General features: G+C 41.1%; 1 protein-coding gene across 2 annotated transcripts in view; it reads left to right on the top strand.

Moving 5' to 3' along the window:
- Crk (CRK proto-oncogene, adaptor protein) overlaps positions 1-9397 on the top strand; it is a 31610-nt gene extending 22213 nt beyond the window's left edge. For both annotated transcript variants that reach the window (XM_008828768.3, XM_008828767.3), the window contains exon 3: positions 6811-9397. In XM_008828768.3, coding sequence (XP_008826990.1) covers positions 6811-6818 — 8 coding nt within the window. In that variant the 3' untranslated portion in view covers positions 6819-9397. The remainder of the gene's footprint in view (positions 1-6810) is intronic.
- The last annotated feature ends 1804 nt before the right edge of the window (positions 9398-11201 follow it).

Genomic DNA, 11201 nt, shown 5'->3' with positions numbered 1-11201 from the left:
GCATTCCTGTCTAGCTTCTTCTAGGATTTTTTTTTTTTTTTAATGTGTATGCGTGTATTGCCTGCATGTAGGTAAGTGCACCCATGTCATGCAATGCCCAAGAGGACAGAAGAGGCGGTCAGATCCCCTGGAACTGGAGTTAAGGACAGTTGTTAGCTGCCATGTGGATGCTTGGATTTGAACCTGGGTCTTCTGCAAGAACAGCCAGTGTTCTTAACCACTGAACCATCTCTCCAGCCTTCTTTTTTAAATTTTAAAACAAGATCTTGTTAAGTTGCTCAGGCTGGTCTTGAACTCTCAGATTCTTGCATCAGTGTCCTAAGTAGCAGATTACAGGCATTCCTGTCTAGCTTCTTCTAGGATTTTTTTTTTTTTTTAATGTGTATGCATGTGTTGCCTGCATGTAGGTAAGTGCACCCATGTCATGCAATGCCTATGGAGAACAGAAAAGACTGACAGATCCCCTGGAACTGGAGTTACAGACAGTTCTTAGCTGTCATGTGGGTGCTGGTGTTCAAACCCCGGTCTTCTGCAAGAACAGGCAGTGTTCTTAACTGCTGAGTCATCTCTCCAGCCCCTGAGTTTTTCTAGGATTTTATGAGGTACTTTTCCTGTTTATATGGTAACCTGTTAGTTAAACTTCAAACATCTGTAGCTTTTAACTAGTGTAACCTGTATCCAATTGAGTCCATCTGGGAGGTAAGTGAATTATTAAGGATGAATTGATCTATTTGCTGCCAGTGGTTTGAAAGACTATAAATGAACTTTAAATACTGTCTATTCTTTAGGTTTAGGTGGTCTCTGTTCATAAGCACTCCACTCTGCAATTGTTACAAGAAGGCAGTCATAAAACAACAAATGGAGCTTTCTCTATTCTATAAAACTATTTATGGACCAGCAAGATGATAAAAGTGCTTGCTGCAAAGCCTGATGACTTGAGTTCAATCCTTGGAACTCTCATAAAGGTGGAAGGAGCGGGTTCAGTGTGGTGGCACATGCTTGTTAATCTTAGCACCCTGGAGACAGAGCAGGTGGATCACTGTGAGTTCATGGCTAGCTTGGTCTGCATAGTCAGACCCTGTCTCCAGTAAGGTAGAAAGAGAGAACAGTCCTCAGAGTTGTCCTCTCACCTCTGCATCACAATGTGTGTATACACACATACATATACAAATATACAATAACAAAGAAACTATTTACAAACAGCAAGTTGGATTTGACTCAGAAGCAGTAGTTTGCTGAACCCTGTCTAGATTGCTATAGTTTCTTCAACTATTTCCCCCAGCCAAATCTTGAAATATTTACTGTCTGTGTTATGTTAAAAATATTTGGATAGGGCTGAGCAGATGGCTGAGTTGGTAAAGTACTTGCCATATAAGCATGAGTACCTGAGTTTGAATCCCTAGCACCCACATAAAAAGCCAGGAGCAATGACATGTTCTGTTAATTTCGTGTTGGGGAGGCAAACACTGGAGGATCCCTGGAGTTTGTCTTTCCAAATTGGTGAGCTCCAGGTTCAATGAGGAAATCTCTCTCAGAAAAATTTGGAACTGGCAGGATGATGTAGCAAGTAAGGACACTTGAAGTCAAAGCTTGATGTCCTGAGTTCAGTTCCAATAACTCACATGGTGGAAGAAGAGACCCAACCCTGACCTCCACTATGTGCTGTGGTGTGTGCACCCCCTCAATAAATGAATAAATAAATGTTAAAAAAATATAAAAATATATGTATATCATGGAAAACAAGAGAGGAAGGCACTTGATGTCAACATCTATCCTACATACGTGTATATATACACACATGGCCCTTGTACCGTTTCTCTGTACTTGGTTTTCTCTAACTTTATTTACATCTACTTGTGTGTGTTTCTTGCTCTGAGCTCAATGGAGTCTTGCAAGTTTGGATCAAAAGGAGGTTGGCATGATTTCTTAACTATTAGGTAATAGGGACAGAAACTAGAAGGGAGGTAGTGGCAGGTGAGTTCAAGGCCAGCCTGGTCTACATAGCAAGTTCTGGACCAGCTGGGGGTGTAGGGAGACCCTGTTTCAAAAAAACCAAAAAAATAAACTAGAAAAGCAGTCACCTGGGGTTGCACCAACAAACGTCACAAAAGTTTCCTGATAAACTAGATTTAGCAAAATTCAAACATTAATGCCCTTTGGGTTCTGGTTTCTTTTTCATTATCACTAAAACCCCCTGGTAAAGATAACTGGGTAATCTTGCTCCTGAACCAGGCCTAGATTTCATTACTTCTGCAGTAAGGTCACTGTTGACTTGGAAAGCTATAGAAGCTAGGGAATAAACCACTTCATAGAGTTTCTTGGGAGCTAAGAAACTGGAATAATCACATTTGGTCCCTTTTACAGAACATTTATAGAAAGGGTTGCTCCCAAGGATGTTATAGGATCAGGAGGCTGAAGACCAGATGGAACAAGAAAACTCTGGTAAAAGAATTATCTAGCGCCCCATGTAGTAGCACATATATATATAAGCCCAACACTAGGGAGGCTGAAGCAAGAGGATGGCCTCAAGGTCGAGGCCAGTTTAGGCAACATAGCAAGACCCTGTCTCCAGTTCTCCCCGAACCCCCAAAAGGAGTTAGAAGCTATAAACTCCACACTGATGAGGCAAGAGGATTACTATGAATTCAAAGCTAGTCTAGGAGAGGTACATGACTAGTTGCATCAGGCCAGCTAGGACTATACAGCCAAGCCCTATCTCAGAAAAAAATCTTCAGAGCTTGTGGTGGTGCACACCTGTTATTCTATCACTTGGGAGGTTGAGACAGTAGAATGAGATGTTAAAGGTTATCCTCAAGAGTTTCAAGCCAGCCTAGGCTATGAGACCCTGCCTCAACAAAACAAAGAGAATCATTAGTTTTAAATTTACAGGGTACTAGGGTCTTATAAGGTACAAGGTTCTTTCCTTGGGGTCTGCTTATGAAAAGAAAGGTTAACTACCTTTTTTTGGTCAAAATTTTTATTGGGGGGAGGGTTCTTTTTTGAGATAGGGTCTTCCTGTAGCCCCAGCTGGCCTGGAACTCACTATGTGACCAGGCTGGCCTCGAACTCACAGAGATCCACCAGCCTCTGCCTCCCAAGTACTGTTAAAGGCGTGTGCCACCACGCCTGGCCTTGATTTATTTTAATTTATGTGTGCAAGTGGGTTTGCCTGCATGTTTGTGAGCATACCTGTGCATGTAATGCCCACAGAGGCCAGAAGAGGATCCCCTAGAATTGTAGTTACAGATGGTTTTACAACTCTTTTAGACAGTCTTTCTTGTTCATTGGTAATTAAGATTTTTTTCCTTAACTTTTTGTTTGTTTTGCTTTTTGCTTAATGTTAAGAATAGAGTATTATTGCGTAGCCCAGGCTGGTCTTGAAATTCCAGTCTCCTGACTCAGCCTCCTGAACTCTAGAATTTATAAGGTGTATGCACTTACCACCCCCAACTGATTTTTCCTGTTATAGCTTAAATTTGGAAATCAGTGGTGTTAGAACGCTGCTGCCTGTACATTCAAAGGAAAGATATAAAGGTATCTTTTTTTTTTTCGGTCTTTTTGAGACAGGGTCTCTCTGTAGCCCCAGCTGTCCTGGAACTCACTATGTAGACCAGGCTGTTCTTGAACTCACAGAGATCCGCCTGCTCTGCCTCCCAAGTGCTGGGATTAAAGGCATGCGCCACCACGCCCGGCATAAAGGTATCTTTTAAAAATATTTATTATAGCTGGGCGTCGTGGTGCATGCCTTTAATCCCAGCATTCGGGAGGCAGAGGCAGGTGAATCGTTGTGAGTTCAAGGCCAGCCTGGTCTACATAGCCCCAGCTGGCCTGGAACTCACTATGTAGACTAGGCTGGCCTTGAACTCACAGAGATCCACCTGCCTCAAGTGCACCGATGTTGTGCAATGCCCATGAAGGTCAGAAGAAGGTGTACATGTTAGCCTCCATGTGGGTGCTAGGCATAGAACCTGGTAAGAGTAGTCTGTGCTCTTAACCTTTGAGACGTCTCTCCAATTCCCAAGTCAAGGCCAGCCTGGTTTACATAGTGAGTTCCAGGCTACCTGGGGTTGCAGGAGACCCTGTCCCCAAAAGACCAAAAAAAGGATCTAAAGCCAGACGTGGTAGTACACATTTTTTTTTTCTTTTCTTTTTTTTTTTTTCGATCTTTTTGAGACAGGGTCCACACCCAGCCTGGTAGTACACATTTTTCATTCCAGCACTCAGCAGAGGCAGGAGGATCTCTAGAGTGAGGCCAACCTGATCTATATAACAAATTCCAGGCCAGCAAGGGCTATATAATGAAACCCTGCCTCAAAAGAAAAAAAAAAAAAGACTGTCCAAAGGATTGGGTTTTATTTTTGGTTTTTGTCTGTTTTTTTGAGATAAACAAGGTCTCTCTGGAACTTGTTATGTAGACTAGGCTGGCCCCAATCTCACAGAGATCCATCTGCCTCTGCCTCCCAAGTGCTGGGATTAAAGGCATAGACCACCACACTCAATGGGTTTGGCGAGATGTTAGCAGACTAGAAGGTCTGGGCCTTGATGCTGTGATGATTAAGCCATACCATCGTCTCTCCTCCCTTTGCATAGATAACCCTAGTCCTCAAAATATTAGTATTTGGAGCTACTGCATTTTTCTTACCCTTTATTTCTGTTATTCCCTTCTGGCCCTTTCCCCTCAACATCTTATCTGAATAACCACTTTAGGCCTCTGTGGCTCCTTGAGAAACTGCAGACAGGTCAGAAAGCAAACTGCTTGCGCTGTGAGTGAAATCAAACTGGTTCTATAGAAGGCCCTGGGCCTGCACTTGAGTTGGCTTTACCTGGTAACTATTGGTCTTAGAGACATTCTTAGCGAATCCTTAAAACCCCTTAGAGCATAATTTGAAAGTTCCCAGACTGATAGAACAATACGGGCTTTGGAACCAAGTAGATAGAGGTTCATTGGCTATGTAAATTCATAGTCTTGTGAATATCATGTAATTGCTCTGAACCTCTATATCCTTTTTTTTTTTTTTTTTTTTTTTTTTTTTTTTTTTTTTTTTTTTTTTTTTACACGGGTTTCCTTTTTTTTTGCTGTCCTGGAACTCACTATGTAGACCAAGCTGGCCTTCAACTCACAGAGATCCGCCTACCTCTGCCTCCCAAATGCTGGGACTACAGGCATGCACCACCTCACCCAGCTTATATCCTTATTTATAAGATAAAAACAGTTCTAATCTTGGAGAGGTGTTATAAGGATTAGAAAATAATTGCTAGACCTGGCAAAATACCTTTGTGGGTAAAGGTGCCCACCACCAACCCTGACATCCCTAGTACCCATATGATGAAAGGAGATAACTCCCATAAGTTGTCCTCAGACTTCCACATGTCCACTGTGTCATGGGTATACCCACACACATACACTAAATTTCTATAAAATATTCCCTACTGTACCGAATAATTTGATAGTTATTCATATCATAAAAGAATGACTGTGCCATTTCTCTAGCCCCTTGTGTTTTATTTTTTGGTGGTTGTTAACTGCTTTTGGTTTTTGGGGGTGGGGGGTTGGGATTTTTTTTGAGTTTCATGTACTCCAGCAGGCTGGCCTTGAACTCCCAATGTAGCTGAGGATAGTCTGATAGTCTTGAACTCCTTATCTCCCTACTTCTGTCTTCTAAGTGCTAAGATTACAGGCATGCACCACCATGCCCAGTTTGTTCCACTTCTTGAATAATTGTTCAGTATTTTGCTTCTTGCTTCAGTGAATCCATTCATCAAACTTTTTTTTTTTTTGAGACAGGGTCTCCTGATAGCCCCCAGCTGATCTGGAATTCATTATATAGACCAGGCTGGCCTTGAGCTCAAGAGTTCCACCTGCCTGTGCCTGCTGAGTGCAGGGATTAAAAGGGTACACCACCACGCCCAGCTACTTATTTTTTCTTAGGTTCATAGCAGGTAGAGACATATCTTATTTGAAACTTCTTATTTGGGCCGGACGTGGTGGTGTAAATAAATAAATAAATGGGAAAAGTGATGATTGAAAATGGATATAATAATTGATGGATTGATTTTTATTTCCATTGGGTAATAAACATGTGCTATTTAAAAAGAAACAAGAACAAGGAAGCCAGTTGTGGTGACACACACCTTTAATCCCAGCACTCTGGAGGCAGAGGCAGGTGGATCTCTGTGAGATTGAGGCCATCCTAATTTACAGAGTCCAGGCCCGCTGGGGCTACAGGGAGACCTTGTCTCAAAAAGAAGCAACAAGGTTGCCTATACCTTCTAAAGACTTGGGCCTTGGATAAAAAGTAATGGGAATACTTCATTTTCTGGAGCCAAACGTAGTATGTCTGTTGTGACTGCTTTGTGCTGCGCCGCAAGCAGTTACAGCCACAATGTGTGTGAGAAAGGGGTCATGCTACTGTATATGCCAGGGAAGGCTAGCTTCATCCCCTAAGCTACATCCTTTAGGGCAGGCACTGAGGATAGTGAGTACAGAGAAGAGAAACAGGAGCTCACACATACTGAGATCACTCATCTAGAGACATTGAGGCTTGCAAGACCTGTCATTTTCTAGGATCCTTTCTAGTTTCTGTCTTCTCTATATCTTTCTTTACTGCTAAAAATACTTTCTTCCTTTTGCCTGCATTAACCACAAGTAACCAGTCTGGGGGCTGGGGCTGGGGAGGTAGTGAATAGCCATTTCTGTAACATCAGCCCTAGAGCAATCACATGGGCAGGGTATGCCTAACCAGAGAATGGAGATGTTCAGCTTGCATTCTTAACTGGAAATAAAGTGCTCTCCTTATTCTCCTCCTGCAGGTCGGTGAGCTGGTAAAGGTTACGAAGATTAATGTGAGTGGTCAGTGGGAAGGGGAGTGTAATGGCAAACGAGGTCACTTCCCATTCACACATGTCCGTCTGCTGGATCAACAGAATCCCGATGAGGACTTCAGCTGAGTATAGCTCAACAGTTTTGCTGACAGATGGGAACAATCTTTTTTCCCCCCAGTTCCATCTATACAATTTTCTTACAGGTGTCAAAAGCAGTCTAGTTTATGTAAGCGTTCTGTTGCCTGTGATCTTTTAAAGACTGAATTACTCCATTCCTACTCTTATTTACCATATTCAGGGTACGAAACTGGAGGGCTTGTGTGGTAAACTTCTGAATTGGCAAAGCTAGGTGGTAGTGGCCATGCCTGTATGAGAAGGGGTAAGTGTCTCTATTCTCTTGGGCAATGCATATCAACCTGTGGAAAACTGATGAACAGGAAAAGAATGTTACACACTGCTTACCCTGATTTATCCATTGGTTCTGTTTTCATTCTGAAACCATGCTACCAAGTGGCAGTAGACTGTTCCTTTCCACCCCAATGAAGTAATTATGCACTGTGTGAATACTCAGTGGGATTTCGTTTTCATTTATGGAACATGACCATTGTATGACTCATTCTGACATTTCAAATCCTGAGGATTCTGAGAACACTACTAGAGGCATTTGTCTTCCTTCCCAGTCAATGCTTCATATTTTTTCTTGGATTCTTTCCTTGTCATTCTCTCCCCCTAGACCTAGAGGTGAGTTGATTCTTAGGATGGTGTATATTTTCATTCCAGATGAGAAGCAGGATGTTCAGAGCACTTTATTCAGTGCATAGCTTTAAGCCAGTATTGGATTCACTCAGTGGACAAACTCCCAGCTCTCTGCCTTCCCCCAAGAGGGCATAGTAGGTTCACACTGCTACTACAGCTAAAGAGACTCCTGACTGATGGGATGGATCCAGCAGGGCCATTTCTCCTGATTGCTAGTATCCTAAATGAGAGACTTGGAATTCTCAGATTCTACTTGGGGTGGAAGGACCAATCACTTACTGTATTCTATAGGTCTCAAGGGCCAAATTCCGCCCTCTGCATCATGTACAACTTGTATAAAAGGCAGGTTAGAAATTATGTAAGTTTGGGGTAGGGTTAGTTCTTTGGAAAATGTGTGAGCCAATCATAAGTTACTTATGTATTACTCATTTTACATGGCCAAAATAGTGCTTGAAGTACATTACATTATAAACTGCCTTCATTTGGGTTTTTCTTTGATACAGATTTAGTTTACACACCCTTTTAAGTATAGAATGGTTTATACGGGGTCAGGTGCTCCAAAGAATAGACCTTTGAGACCAAAAACTCTCTAGGCTTTCTTTAGACTATAACATGAAACTTCCAGTTAGTTCCCAGTTGCTAAAGGCACTTACTGGTCTCTGGTGTGGGTGTGACCAGTAGAAACACTTTATACTTTGCTTTGGACCTCATTTTAGAAAAATTATGATCTTTCTAATTGTCCTGCATAGATTGATACGATGAATTTTCATTCTTTAGACATATACCAAATCATGGTATTGCAGTGACTAGCACATTGCTTAGCACACAATCAATGTGCAGATGTTTTGTGTGCGGGAATGAGAAGAGCACAAAAGCTTGTCTATGTGGTCTAGGGAAGCCACCTGGCACAGGGTTATATACAACACCACAACTAATATGTTGACTCTAATTTCATATATCTTTACCTCACTCTAAGGTAATGCTTGATAAAAACATTAATACTCAACTCTGAAAATGTTAGCACAGTGCTAAGCACACAGCGGGTGCTCAATAATGTTGAATGAACAGACTTGCAATACTCGACATAATTCCATCTGACTGCTTTGTTAAATTTTCAGTTAGTATGGATAATGTAAAATCCAGATGCACATTAAATCTTGTTTTGCTGGACTTAATGGCATCTAAATATTTGTAGATGATCCTTGTCACAACTGATTTGAATGTTTGTATTTTCTTTTCCCTTTGATACTGGCTTATAATGTCTCCTCATCATGTGTACTATTAGTGTAATATACAACTCTACCCGAATCTTAAGAATTCCTCAGTGATTAATTGTCCAGAGCCATTACATGAACTGTTGGGTTGGATTTGGCTGGGTGTAGCAGTTTTTGGACCTCAAGAAATCAAAGGACTTCTTACAGATATCTTCCAAAAAACACAAATACTAGAATCCTAGTCAAATGCATATGTACATTGTCACAGAGCAAGGTAAACTGAAATTGGCTGCTATATTTTATATAATCATTTCTGCAAATGCCCATTTTGGATACTAATATTTGACATGGTTAATTCTTATTAATTTGTTGGAATTGTTTATTATTAATGCAAACAGATCATTTTAATTTTCCACAAGTAACATTTCACTATTAATGGTTTGAAATGGATGATAGCAAACCAATTTGAAATAAAATATGAACATGTGCCATTGTATTATAACACTATACACTTTCTTGACAGTTAAATTTTTAAAAAATGTTTTTTTGTAGCATGTATTGTATATGTTTATAGTATATGTAGTAAATAAAAATATGGCCAAATATTTGGCTTGGTGATCTTTTGGAAAAAGTAATCTTGGAATATTTGTCACAAAAGAGCAAAACCTTTCTGCTTGTAGAGAATAGAAGGTGTGTGCCCTTGATGTCCCACCAGTCATGTGCATCTCTCTCTATATGGTCTGGGTGCTTCAAGGTGAGATTAATCATTGATGATATTTTAGGTGATCTCCAGAAACTATAACACACTGATGTGAAGGGAGCATGGAGATATTTGTATATGTAAGATCCAGAAGCCAGGATGTTGTGGACAGAGAATAACAGACTTGTATGGGAATGAGTATTTGTGAGGGTAAGAAAATGACAATGTGATAGGTAGATTTTACACAGTGAGTCTGTAGGATATTGTGTGGATATCCTGTTAATTTCTCCTTCTTTTTTTTTTTTTTTCGTCTTTTTGAGACAGGGTCTCCCTGTAACCCCAGCTGGCCTAGAACTTACTATGAAGACCAGGCTGGCCTTGGACTCACAGAGATCTGCCTGCCTCTGCCTCCTGAGTGCTGGGATTAAAGGCATGTACCACCACGTCCGGCTAATTTCACCTTTTTTTATGTAAGTAAAAAATGATCAGGGTAGGTTATAAAAGTAATAACAAAAATAGATTGAAGATTACTGTATATTCTTGCCATCCTTTCTCAAAGCATGTCAGTGTTGTGTGTGTCTGGGTGGGGTTGGAGAGATGACTCAGCAATTAAGAGCACTGACTGCTCTTGCAGAGGTCCCAGGTTTGGTTCCCAGCACCCACTTGTCAGCTAACAACCATCCATAACTCCAGTTCCAGGGGATCCGACACCCCCTTCTGATCTGTGTAGGCATTGCACTACATAGATGCACTTACATACATGCAGGCAATACACTCGTACACATAAAGTTAATAAAAAAATTTTTTAAAGTTTGTAGTGGGCGTGGTGGTGCCTACCATTAATCCCAACACTTGGGAGTCAGAGGCAGGTGGATCTTTTTGAATTCAAAGCCAGCCTGGTCTACATAGTGAATGGCAGGCCAGCTGGGGCTACAGGGAGACCCTGTGTCAAAAAGACTGTGTGTGTCTGTGTGTGTAAAACTTGACATTATTCACTCTAGTTTTGTGAACTATGGTTGAAGTTGCAAAAGGACAAGCCAGGTACTTGGGTGTGTGACCGCAGTTGGGAGATGTGGAATTACTTGAACTCAGGAGTTAAAGGCCAGCCTTGTTTTAATATTGGATAAATTTTGCTTGTTACACCGGGCATGATGGTGCATGCCATTAATCCCAGCACTGGGGTTGCAGAAGCAGGCATATCTCTGTGAGTTCAAGGCTAGCCTGGTCTACATAGTGAGCTCCACACCAGTTGGGGCTACAGGGATATCCTGTCTCAAAAAAGACCAAAAACAAAATTTTTGCTTGTTACTTACATTCTGCCTTTCAATCAAAACACCTCACAATTACTATCATGAGACTTAGTATGGTAAGCATAGAGAAAAATAAAGGAAATTCTTCTGAAGGACTCCATATACATGTTAATATCAAGATGATTTAAGTGTTTTTCAACTTTCTGACAATAAAAAACATGCCCAACTTTTGTTTTACTATCCTGTATGTAATCTTAGAGTGTTCATACAGCTCATATTGTGACCCTGACTTTCAGATGAAATTTTTTTCCACATAAATGTGAAAAGAGGGTGCCTCCTAGAGAAAATGTGGAATGAGTTCCAAATTTAGGGAAGGGAGCAAGAGGAGCTCTGTCTCTACTTATCCTTTGAGGAAAACAAAGTGAGGTCAGGTGTGGTGTCACATGCCTTTAATCCTTG

This window comes from Nannospalax galili, unplaced genomic scaffold (assembly GCF_000622305.1).
Source record: "Nannospalax galili isolate Female #2095 unplaced genomic scaffold, S.galili_v1.0 scaffold212, whole genome shotgun sequence".
Lineage (NCBI taxonomy): Eukaryota > Metazoa > Chordata > Mammalia > Rodentia > Spalacidae > Nannospalax > Nannospalax galili.
Note: the sequence above shows the minus strand (reverse complement) of the source record. Positions and strands in the feature narration are given on the sequence as shown.